General features: G+C 42.2%; 1 protein-coding gene across 2 annotated transcripts; it reads left to right on the top strand.

Annotated features, from left to right (window-relative positions):
• Positions 1-2,051: 2,051 nt before the first annotated feature.
• On the top strand, positions 2,052-10,836 carry dbnlb (drebrin-like b). 2 transcript variants are annotated; one of them, XM_080466908.1, is made up of 15 exons: positions 2,052-2,191; positions 4,408-4,463; positions 4,733-4,845; positions 4,938-5,012; positions 5,691-5,840; positions 6,376-6,453; positions 6,770-6,921; positions 7,005-7,059; positions 7,529-7,600; positions 7,823-7,961; positions 8,222-8,338; positions 8,663-8,737; positions 8,920-8,978; positions 9,063-9,150; positions 9,490-10,836. In XM_080466908.1, the coding sequence occupies exons 1-15, from the start codon at positions 2,109-2,111 to the stop codon at positions 9,624-9,626; spliced, it is 1,449 nt and encodes a 482-aa protein (XP_080323034.1). In that variant the 5' UTR covers positions 2,052-2,108; the 3' UTR covers positions 9,627-10,836. The 2 variants fall into 2 exon arrangements, with proteins under 2 accessions (XP_080323034.1, XP_080323035.1); XM_080466909.1 differs by lacking the exon at positions 8,222-8,338.
• Positions 10,837-12,149: the final 1,313 nt, after the last annotated feature.

Here is a 12,149-nt window from a genome sequence, read left to right as displayed (position 1 = left end):
TAATAAGAACAAAACACTGTAGCAAGACAAAATACACAGATTAAGCGAAGTATAAATAGAACAAACTAATATTTAAAAATGTTTTAGAAATGCATGTCCCTTTAGAAGCTCTGTTGTATTGCATGTGTACAACAGGAACAACACCGCACAGGGCAGTGGTTAGTGCAACAATTAAAATACAGCAGCAATCCAGTATCAAGCACTTTAAGATGCATCGTTCAATGCGTCAGTTAAAGGCATAAAAGGGAGAATAAATAATGTAGAAACTTTATTCAATTAATGGTTAAGTTAAAACTTGTTAAATGTAAAGCCTGAGCAAATAATATTTAAAGTCCTGATTTAAAAGAAGAGAGAGTGTCAGCAGTCCTTCAGTATTCAGGACGTTTGTTCCACAGGTGAGCGTAGGAACTAAAAGCTGCTTCACCTTGTTTCTTCTGACTCTCGGAACACTGAGTAAACCTCTTCCTGAGAGCCTCAGGAGTCTGCATGTTTCACATTCTACAAGTACATCTGAGATGTATTTAGTCCCAGGAACATTCAAAGCTATCTGAACCAGAAATAAGATTTTGAAGTCAATCCTTTGACTCCGGCTGCCAGGGTAGCGAGTGAGACTCAGATAGAGCATGCTCCACCTGTGTTGGCCGAAGCATGAACAAGTTTCTCTGAATCTTGTTTGGTCAGGAATCCTTTTATTCTTGCATTGTTTTTCAGATGGTGATATGCTGATTTTGTTACTGTCTTAATGTGGTTGTTGAATTTCAGCTCTGAGTCCAGAATTACTCCCAGATTTCTGGCTTGATTTGTTATCTTGAGTGACACTGAGTCGAGATGACCTGCTGACCTTTAACCTTTAACCTTTCCTCTTTGTGGCCCAAAAACAATTACATCCATTTTTTTCACAAGGTTAAGTTGTAAAAAGTTTGGATACATCCATTCATTCGATTAATCTAGTAATTTCTTTTATTTACCTTTTTGTTCTTTTTTTCTTTCTGGTGTGTATGCATGTATTCTATTATTGTTTTTTATTGCTCATTCTATATGTCGGTTCACTTGTAAAACTAAAAAAATGGTTTGCAATGCACGTCTGTAAGAAATTGTATCTCCGCTGATTTCTGTATGGGATAAAAAGAGAAATATAATAAAGAAGCGAACACAATGTGATGCACAAATCATCATGATGGACAGATTCTTTATCTTCCAAATGACTGGAAATGTCTATTATTTATTGTATGTTAACAGTGTAGTCCTCGGATGGAGCCCTTCTGGTCATCCCAAAGTCAAAGCTTCAATCTTAAGGTGACCGTGCGTTCTCCACCAGGGCCCCTCAACCTTAGAACGACCTGCCTGAGGAGATAAGGCTTGCAGAATCTGTGAGCTCTTTTAAATCTCTTTGAAACCCCCACTTCTATAGACTCACTTTTAATTTAAGCTTACCTTTTGTTTTACATGTTTTTTTTATTCCCTTGATCTATTTCTACTCAAAATTATGCGCCATTTATCTTATACATGTTCTCTCTTTTTTAGCCACCTAGGCCTGTGGTGTTTTGTCACATATAACGTTTGTATGTAATTTCCATCTCTAATTCTCTTTTAATAATTGCACGTCTTCTCTGTCTCGCCTGACTTTTTTGTTTGTGTGATTTTTTTCTGTAAAGCACTTTGTGTAACAACTGTTGTTAAAATGCTATATAAATAAATCATTATTATTATTTATTATTATTATTATTGATAAGAAAGAGGGGTGGCACGCGACTCTGCCCACGGGCTCGCTGTGAAGTCACGCCCCTGCACACCTGCGCGTGCTGCATCAGGGTATGCTTGATAATCACGATGCATTTCGACGCTTTTGCGGTGCAGACAAACAAAATCAAATGTGGAGCATTTCACCCTTTATTCTTCGATCCGACCGACAAACATTTGAACTTCACCACTTGTTTACAAATCTACTTGAGTTGCTTATTCCCTCCTGACAAGAATCTCCGCACCGTCGGCCCGTACTGACGCTGTAAAAGAAGCGCACCCTGCCTGAGTCAGCATCACCGCCGCTCCTCCCAGTAGGAAGGGCGCATCCCGGAGAGCTAGCGGGCTAGCTGGACGCGGTGGTAACGATGGCAGTGAATCTCTGTAAAAACGGCGCTGCGCTGACAGCCGCGTACAAAGAAGTGGTGGATGAAAAATCCGACACCAACTGGTAAGAGGCGGCGTGTGTAACGCGGTTCTTCGCTCCGCGTCGGGCGGGCTGTTAGCTGCTGTGCTGGCTAGCTTTCAGTTCAGTTGGTCCGGTAATAAGTTAATGTTCGCTAACCTGCACGGGAAATAAACACAATCCTAATCTGCTGGCAACGATACTTCAATAATCTAAACAAACGAGTCGGATAAGCGATGGGACGAGGTGAAGAATGGTGTTTATATATATATATGTGGAAGTTCGTGTGTAATCGCACCTATATGTCCTCAGGTTTTTGTCTTGTAACAAGATGCTCTGGTTAAACCGCTTGTTACTGAGCTCACCGTGGAGTCTGGGTTAGAAATTAACTTGCTTTACATGCAGTTTCACCTTTTTTTATCAAAGATAACTCGTAACTGAATGAGGTCAGTGGACCAGCTCCCTCACCCACCTCAACCCACTTCCTGGTAAGATATCAGAAGTTTGACACGATCTGAGTAAGAAAGTAAAAAACAAAAAAAACCGAGAGACTTCCTCTTGAAGCAATGGAGGGAGACAGTCAGGATTCATTTCAGACAGAAACCTGTTGATCACTGCTGCAGTGTTTAATCCTGACCTGGATTAATGAAGCCCATCCCAGGGGAGTCCTGCTGGCTGGATCTGTGCTCAACTCTCATGAATGGCTGCTAGTCTGTGTCTCTTTCTTCTCATTTCACTGAACAGTTTGTTCCTACATGCAGCTGACAAGAGGAAAGTAAAGCCCATACAGTAGAGACTATTTTGACTGAATCAACATCTTGTGAGAAGAGATTTAATTATTCTTCAATGCTTTAATGGAGGATTATTTAAAAAAAAAAAACGAACAAACACAAAAACGTGCAGGTGAGAACCACATTTGATCATGTGAAAGTGTCCACTGGCCAACAGCCCTCATTACAATATCTGATGATAGCTCATCGATTTTAAATAGTTTCTCAACAAACTCTTTGTGCCAAGAAGAAATATGTCCGTTTTAGAACGAAGGGCTATATAAGACCTGACCTTCATTGGCACTGGGGTTGAACTTTGGACAAACATCACGTCAGTTTTTGGCAACAGAACACACCAAGTCTGCTTTTGCTCAATAGTTGTATTCTTTAATCTTATATTTAGATAAGCTCTTTTAGGGAACCGTGTACAAGGAGAGGGAACCTCTCTCTGTTGTGAATGAGTGGTACCGTTGAATCACTTCAGTCCCAGTGTGTCCTCCTTTACCTACCTTACATAGTTACTACTCTTTGGCTCTTTTTAGTTTCAGCAAACTCAATACACCATCTTGTGTTGCTTTAAGTTTTAAATCAAAAGGTCGAGGTAAAGTTAGACGGGCCAGGTTGAGACAGATGACCGATGTAGTGAAGGAGGAAGTAGATCAGGTGAGATGAAGGTCAAAGGTCTTCATTAAGTAAATCTGTTCGATCTCATATGATACAGAACAACAACTCGCCTCAAACACTGCAGAGAAAGTTCCTCTAAGCCCAACATGGGATTTTTCCCTCTAAGGAAAAAGTACCAGAATTACCTGTGGGTCATGTGATAAAAGTTTTGGTTTCCTTGGGACTTTTTTTTTTTTTCCGTCAAAATTCCGTTCAGATAATTCTCACTTGAGTGTGTGTGAAGTTGCGAGAAGGTAAGATAAGGAAGTTGTGTGTTTGTATGTAGAAGTGAGATGAAACCTGAAAGGAAGCGATTAGCAGCCCATTTGGAGCAAGTTGCATGTCCCTTTTTTAAATGTGCTAATTTGAATGTTTATCCGACATTTAATCGCCTCTGAATTTCTTCCCTACATCAGCCTGAAAAACTCCTTTAACCCACCATGACATTAAGAAGATGCTGTTTTGAAAAGCTTGACAGTAAATACTTCCTCGTGCCGCTATGTTAATAAAAACCAATGCAAGAAAAAAAAATTGCCCCGTAGCAACTCGGGATTTAGTTTATTTAGGGAAGCTAATCTTTGGTTATTTTTATTGGGAATTTTATAGCAAAGTAAAGTCTTTATTAGAGCCAGAGCACACATCCGTTAAGGATTACTGACATGGGCGATATAAAGGAGGATTAAAGCTGCAGAAATGTTTACGCTGCCCGGCTTCCTCTGTGGAGTTCTTGTGTGAAGAAGGCTTAAGTGTGAGAGAGCCTTAAAATAGGTTTACTAAACATCCCATGAACTGTGTGAGCCTGTTTCTTAACGGCTGATGTTTCTGCAGGGCCTTGTTCACCTACGAGGGAAACAGTAATGATATCCGTCTGGCAGAGAAAGGCGGTGAGTAACCGGGTTGGTTTTGTCAAGTTTTTATGATCTCAACACAATATTATGAGAACGGTGCTGGAATTTGATTGTCAGCAGCGTTCGGCTGCAGTACTGGAACATCAGCACAAAAGGATCGCCTGCCTCTGCCTCTGCCTCTCCCTCTCTCTCTCTCTCTCTCTCTCCGTCTCTCTGTCTCTGTCTCGCCATTCGCAAAGCGCCAATGGTTGCATAACAAATCACCACAACCATCAGACTTTTTCCCCACAATGTTTATGTTTCAGACGGGGGACTGGAGGAGCTGGTTGAGGAGCTCAACAGTGGAAAAATAATGTACGCTTTCTGCCGGGTCCAGGATCCAAATTCCGGTCTGCCCAAATACGTTCTCATCAACTGGGTCAGTGCCACGTTCACCTCGGGTGTATTCCCCAGTGGGTTTTTCTGTGGCGGCCGTCCTCGTGCTGATGGAATTTTCTTCTTGTGTTTCAGACGGGCGAAGGTGTGAATGATGCCAGGAAGGGATTATGTGCAAACCATGTCAGCTCCATGGCCAATTTTCTCAAGGTGACCTGGTCTTCTTCAAATATGCACTTTCATTTCTGCACACACGCTCCCGCCACTACCGCTCCTGCTAAAGAAAGTTACTCATTTCGGAATTGCACTTTTTTTTTTTTCTTAACAATATAAAGTAAAATAGTGCAAAATCCTCATGCAGACAAGCAAAGATTGGAAAAAGATGGGGAGGAAATACAAACGCATTAAATCTACCCCTTCTTCCTTGGTTATTAAAGAAATGGTCAGGATCTTCGATGTCATATGAAAAAATAAAAAAACTATTATGTGAAGCGTTTTGTTTTTACATTCATATTTAGACAAAAATTTGCACAAGATAAAAAGCAAGCAACAAGTTAATGTGATCTCCTGTTTTATCAGTCATTCCCCAAAAAATGTATATTACAATCTATGCTAAAGGAAACTGCACTGAGCATGTACATTGTGCCCAAAGTGATTTAATCAGTTTAAATTGAGTCGTTTTCATTCATATCATTATAATAATAAATCTCTACAGCTCTTTTTAAAGCTTCAAGCCAATGAATAACAGATTTAATACAATTCAAAGCAACACGCATAGAAACAATGGAGCTAAATTGTTTGATTATTCATTTCAAAAGTTTCTTTTCAAACTAAGGAAAACAAAGAAAAGGTGTTTTTGATCATGAGAAAGTCTATGCGTTGTTTCAGGGGGCCCACGTCACGGTCAACGCCAGAGCAGAAGAGGACGTGGAGCCGGAGGCCGTCATGCAGAAGGTGGCTAAAGCCTCAGGAGCAAACTACAGCTTCCACAAAGAAGCTTCCAGTCGCTTCCAGGACAGCGGTCCTCAGGGTCCAGTGGTATGCTCCTCTGTTTGCTTTGATGGGAAGAGAGAAATGGCAGAGCAAGATCTTAATTATGCAGCTGGAACTATGGAAGCACAGGAGACGTCTCTGTTGGCTGTCACTCACACCAGACCTGCAGTTTTTGTAACGTCTGAAAACGCTGGGATGCTGAGTGATTGAGAGGAGTATTTTATATCTGACACAGTCCAGTTTGAGCTCGAGTTCCCTGGTCTTCCATCTTCTCAGAACGATGTTCTCCTATTGGGGCTTGTTTGTTTTTTTGTTTATTAAACTAATTATAAATTATCAAATTTTTGTTGCAGCCTTTAGCTTTAGATTCTCCGTCACAATAAAGTTTCAAAAAAATCAAATTATTTCTGTTTCCATTTTTATAGATTTGTTTCCATGACAGATGCTTGTCTTATGTTTATGTTACACACATGAAAGAAAATGATCATTCCAACTTTATCTCCATCAAAGCATCTCTGGTGAACAGACTGACTGTTTTTCACATTAATATGAATAATTTTTCTTTCTTTCCTTCCTGCAGGGCTCAGTCTACCAAAAGACCAACGCCATGTCGGAAATCAGAAAAACCAATAAAGACAACTTCTGGGCACAGGCAGAGGTATAATTCTGAATGTTCTCTCAAATTAATAAAGTGTGAAGAGTGCCTCTAGCATCTCTTTAAAAAAAAAACTGTGAAATGTATTTACATGGTTTTAAATCGTCGACTCGTCAAAACTGTAAAATATTACAAAAGCTTGGCCCATTTGATGTAGATTAACTTTTCTCATATGCAAATATACAAACGGGCAGTTTTTAATCATCGAGAAAATATAAATATAAACTTTGCTCTTTGTCAGCACTTCTTCTCATCGTCTGACAGCTTGTCTCACTATTGGCAAAATAACAAACCAGCGCCGATCTTGTTTGGTTTGCAGAAGGAAGAGGAGAAACGCCGGGTGGAGGAGCGGCGCAAGGCGGACGAGGAGCGGCAGAAGCTGGAGAAAGAGCGGAAGGACCGCGAGGCCAAGGAGGCAGCGCAGAGGGACAAAAGAGACAAGGAGAGGGCCTCGCAAATTGACCAGCAAAAGTAGGTTACAACTGGCTACCGTCGGTTCACAGCTGTTGAAGAGGTTGAAATGACATTTCCTCTGTGTTTGAAACGTTTACTAGGAAGTACCAGCAGCAGCAGGACGCTGTGAGCAAAGAGCAGGAGAAGCAGCGCTGGGTAAGAGTCGGACCCTCTGAGGCTTTCTGGAGTGTTTCATGTTTACTGCAGTGACGATGATTAAAGGTTCAAATGTTTTTTGGTCGTAATACAGAACCGATGTTCTACTGAGCATGAATGAGATTTCATCAACCTTCACATTTGTAGAGTTCTATTGATGGTTAAAAAAAGCTTTGGGGTAGTACACACACACACACACACACACACACACACACACACACACACACACACACACACACACACACACACACACACACACACACACACACACACACACACACACACACACACACACACACACACACACACACACACACACACACACACACACACACACACACACACACACACACACACACACACACACACACACACACACACACACACACACACACACACACACATGATGCAAGAACAACAGGGTGACAACAAATATGAGCAGTGCCGTCATTGATCTCACCGTCATCAGGAGGAGCAGGAGGAGAACCAGGAGGTCCAGAGGAAAACAGTCATGAGAGGTGAATCTGTGGAGAAGGCCAATGTGAGTCCCCCTCCCTGAAAGTGTCCTCTTCTCGCTCATCTTCCTCCTTTTTTTTCTTCTCTCCTGTCTGCAATCGAGCCTCCGTCGCTCTCTGATCAAACGCTCTGGGGGAACGCACCTGTCCTCCACTCTTTGTCCCGCATGACTTCTTTCTATCGTCCTCGTACCGTCGGGGTTTCTTTAATTTGCAACGGAACCCAATGAATTACTTGTGTCTTCTAGGAGGCGGCCTCTCTCATCTCTCAGCGTTCCATGAATCCCAGAGAGATGTTCAAACAGCGAGAGCGGGGAATTACTCCCAGCGACTCGGATGTGCCTGCCGCTCCCGCCCCGGCCCCGGCCCCCGCCAGCCCCCAGCCAGGTACCGTCATGACAGAGTAGCTTGTTTTGACTGTTACTGCTGAGCCCTCTCAGCTGCTACTAGGTCACGGTAGGTACAACCTGCTGGTTTTAGTTCAGTGGTGATCAGTGTCTTTTCAAAGTTCCCATCAGACTGTGTCGTTGTCCCATAGTCATTCTTGACATCGTCTCCCATAACTTTCTTCTGCTCAAAGTGTTTGTCTTTCTTTCTTTCTCTCTCTCGTCTCATTTCTCCGCTCTTTCTGGGGGTTCAATGCTCAGGGCGTCTTCAAAGCCCCTTTCTGTCTAAGCAAGCGTATGAGCCTGAGCGATCCAGCTCACCTCCGCGCCAAGCTTCTCCTGTGCCAGCAAGCTCCGCCTCTCCTGTCCATGCCACAGGTGTGAGCTTTACACACACACACAGACACACACGAAGAACACTTACACAGCATATTGGATGTGTCTAACAAAAGCTCAGCATTTCGTGTCTCATTGTTGCTCTCATGTCATCATCCTCATATTTCTTCTAATCTCCACGCGTTTATCACGAGTCAGCAGCTTCCAGTCATTGTGTTTTCTGTTTTCCCGAGCGTGTTTTCCTTTGTTATCCACCGATTGTGACAAACCTCGAATGAGACTGGCTGTGGTGTTTGAGCCTGTGTGGATCTGTGAACGTGTCGCTGTGTGCACATGCATGTCTGTGCTTGTGTTTTGGCTGATAAGAGCCCGATGTGGATGACGGACAGTCCAGGTGTGAGTATGAGGAGCAGGAGGCGGCGCCAGAGGAGCAGCTGAAAGGTGGGGCTCATATCACATGAAAACAACCCCACTGTTAACCCTTTAATACCCCCCCCCCCATCCCTCCATCTGCTTCCACTGCCTGCAATGTATTCTAATGACTTGTTTCGGCTGAGGATCAGCTGCTGATGCTGCCACCTGCTGGCAGAAAAAGTTATACTCACTGTCGTCTCTCTCTGCAGAAGAGCCACCGGCTGCCAACTCGTGGGTTCAAGAACCAGAAGTTGAAGAAACCCCTCAGGTGGGTGTTAATGTACACTCAGATTTACATTTTTACTACCTATATGTGAATAAATCTGCAACATGAGTCCTGTTTCTTCTCCAGGTGGAGGAGAGTAGCTCCCAGGAGGTGACGCCTGTGGAGTCAACAGAGAGAGGCGTCTGTGCCAGAGCCTTATATGACTACCAGGCTGGTGAGTGAAAAATAATTCTGATTCATCTACAGCTGATGCAGTAACACATCACATTATGGAGGCTCTATCGTTAACCCAGCACATTTCAACTCCTTTGCTTTGTTTCTGTTTTTTTGGAATACCTGCATTTTTAGTCGCTGGTGGTTTCACTTATTGCCGCAAAAGTTGAGAACAGCTCCCCGCAGTCATAAAACACTGCTGGGTGCAGGGCTTGGTCTCAAGTAATAAGAGGAAGTTGAATTAAGTGTCTGATTATATTTGACCTGAAAAGTGCACTACTTGTTCGTAGAATTTGCTGGGCAGAGTTTTGCCAGTAAGCGTGCTCGTTGTGTCTCTTAGCTGACAACACGGAGATCTCCTTCGACCCCGACGATGTCATCACCGGGATCGAGATGATCGACGAGGGCTGGTGGCGGGGATACGGCCCAGACGGTCACTTCGGAATGTTCCCAGCCAATTACGTGGAAATTATTTAGCCCCCCCCCCCCCCCCCCCCCCTCCCTGCTCAACCCCCCCCCCCCCCCCAAAAAAAGTTATTAAATCCTCACAGTGGCAGATCTGAAGGTCTTCTGCAGTCTAACAACACACTGCAAAGTCAGTCCACACACACACACACACACACACACAAGATCAGGCTGAATCGGGGCAAGTGAGCCTCCACATTTTGGACCAATGAAGAGTACGAACGGTGATCGCGGGCCTGGTGCTTTTGAAACCTCTATCATTTCAAGAAAGAAATTCCATGTAGTGTCGATGTTGTGAGCAGCAGATTGCATAGTTGTAGGGATTTGTGTCGATCCACACGCTGACCAAAACTCCCCCAAGATGAGTCTCTTTACCTGTCAATGTGATGCAGTACAGTGTCGGCCTCCGTTATATTCCATTGTGAGCATTGATTGCACTTGGCGTGCACATTCCTTTACAAAGTGGCTTCATTTCTCTTTCAGGTATAATTTAGTCATTACTTGTAGCACTCGCTCCTGTTCATTTCAGGGAAATGACGGTGGTACCAGCTGCAACCTGATCTTTTGCCTTGTTTTTATTTTTTATTTCTTTTTGCCTTTCTATACCGGCATACTGAGTTATATTTCTTATGTGATTGAACCTACATCCTGTGTGACTTTCCAGCCTGTACTGATACGACTGTGGTTGAAGTGAATATTTAAACTATAGAGAAACAGATGTTTGCCGTATTCTGGGTGGTTGGCTTCGAGAATGAGAACGCATGAAACGGTTAGGTTCCTTAAAACTGTGAGTAAATAACAGTTTCCATTTCAAGACCTTCCTCATTTGAACATCATTTCAGCATTTCAGCGCGCTGACTTTTCAGGGACGAGCTGACGAGAGGGAAGCTTAAGTAAGCGTTATTTTCTGCCCCGTTTGGATCTGGCTGGACTGAAGCTGAGTGCGTGACCGATCTGTAATATGTGAGATCACGGTGCCATAATGACGGGGGTGAGATTGTGGTCGGTGGCATTTCAAATTTAAGACATTTTCAACCGCTTGATGGCAAAATATATGCAAGTCCATTGCTTTTTATCATGGAAGAAACTATCTGGTCTTTGAGGTCAGTTGACCAAAAAGCAGCTGATTGTGAAGAGAGAGGGGCATCATGTTTCCATTTTGCTTTTCCCCAGAGTCTATTGTATTGCACAGACATTCTTCATAATAAAATGAATAAACCAACCTGCTGTGTTTGAGTTTTGTGTGATTGAGGCTCACATGTAACACACTTAAATTAAGTTAGAAAAACAAGGGATTTTCGAAGATTTACCGGGAACCGTCTAGCTGTGTGTGTGTGTGTCTGTGTGTGTGTGTGTGTGTGTGTGTGTGTCAGTGTGTGTGTGTGTCAGTCAGTTTCCTGGAATGAAACATCGACCAGGGGAATTCACTTCTAATGCATGGGTTTCATTTTCACATGAAAATCTGATCAGACTTTCACCCACACCAAATGAGTTTGCAGGTGAATATTTTGCACATCTCAAATTAACTTGAAATGATCTTTTGCGATGTAAAAGAAATGCCACTCTACTTCTATGAACCTGCGTCACCCGAGCTGCTTCGTCCTTTTCACACTGGTGCAAAAACATATAGTTACATAAAACAATATATTCATTATAAAATGTATTTTATAATCAAACTATGGGTACGATTAAATAAGTTTTACTTCTTACTACTACCCCTTTTCAGGCATGTAAAATTAGATGTATGACTTAGTATGTATAGGTGTAGTATACTCCGTTATTTTGTGTATAATTTCATATAAATTTATTTCTATAGATCAACAAGCGATTTATATGTATAAAGGTGTATTGGTGCGAGTGTTTTTGGCCTTTCTGAAATTATTTCATTTAAAAAAAAATCCATGTAATGAGCTGTATCAATAGCTTGGATAGTTTTTATTCAGTTTATTTATTTAAATCTATTTCACATCCAAGTCTTTTTTTCTGTATCAAAGATCTATTGGCTTTTAACGAAATGAAAGGTTGTAGTTTTGCGAGTCATTTCTGATTACACTTGCCTATTTTCAAACTTCTAACCACACGACAAGGAAGTTAATTTTAGCTCACTTATTGTAAGCAGTGCAGAAAAAGAGCGAGAGGAAAAAAGGAAAAAAAAAAACGTGAACTGAGATAACGAGCAAAGATAAATACAGAACTGTAAAACGGCTTTAAATAAGGCCTCAAATGTAAATTGGATATAAAAGTAGAAGATGAAATTCAACAGCTCAGCCTGCTTTTGTAACCCTGTTGGTGGCCGTTTGAATCTGGAGTCTAGTCGCAGCTTCATGTTGTTTCACATTGTTCCCAGGATAGTGAGTCACTTCAGACAGGAAGTCTTCTTATGGACTGGCAATATTTTCCTCTCCACACGCCCTCATTTTACATTTACATTGTGGCAGCCTTGTGTTTTTTTTTTTTTCTTTTGTTTTGTTTTGTTTTTTGTCAGTGAAAGTCTGAAATGAATAGCGGGGTTTTTTTGTTTTTTTTATTTCTCAA

The sequence above is a fragment of the Lipophrys pholis genome, assembly GCF_963383615.2.
Source record: "Lipophrys pholis genome assembly, chromosome: 7".
NCBI classification, from domain to species: domain Eukaryota; kingdom Metazoa; phylum Chordata; class Actinopteri; order Blenniiformes; family Blenniidae; genus Lipophrys; species Lipophrys pholis.
This window is presented reverse-complemented; position numbering and strand designations above follow the sequence as displayed.

Bases quoted from the DNA above. Each gene is read 5' to 3' on its own strand.
- dbnlb (XM_080466908.1), top strand. From the start codon at position 2,109: ATGGCAGTGAATCTCTGTAAAAACGGCGCTGCGCTGACAGCCGCGTAC. The intron at 7,962-8,221 runs GTACCGTCATGA...TTCAATGCTCAG, and splicing joins CCCCGCCAGCCCCCAGCCAG to GGCGTCTTCAAAGCCCCTTT. The intron at 8,979-9,062 runs GTGGGTGTTAAT...TTTCTTCTCCAG, and splicing joins AAGTTGAAGAAACCCCTCAG to GTGGAGGAGAGTAGCTCCCA.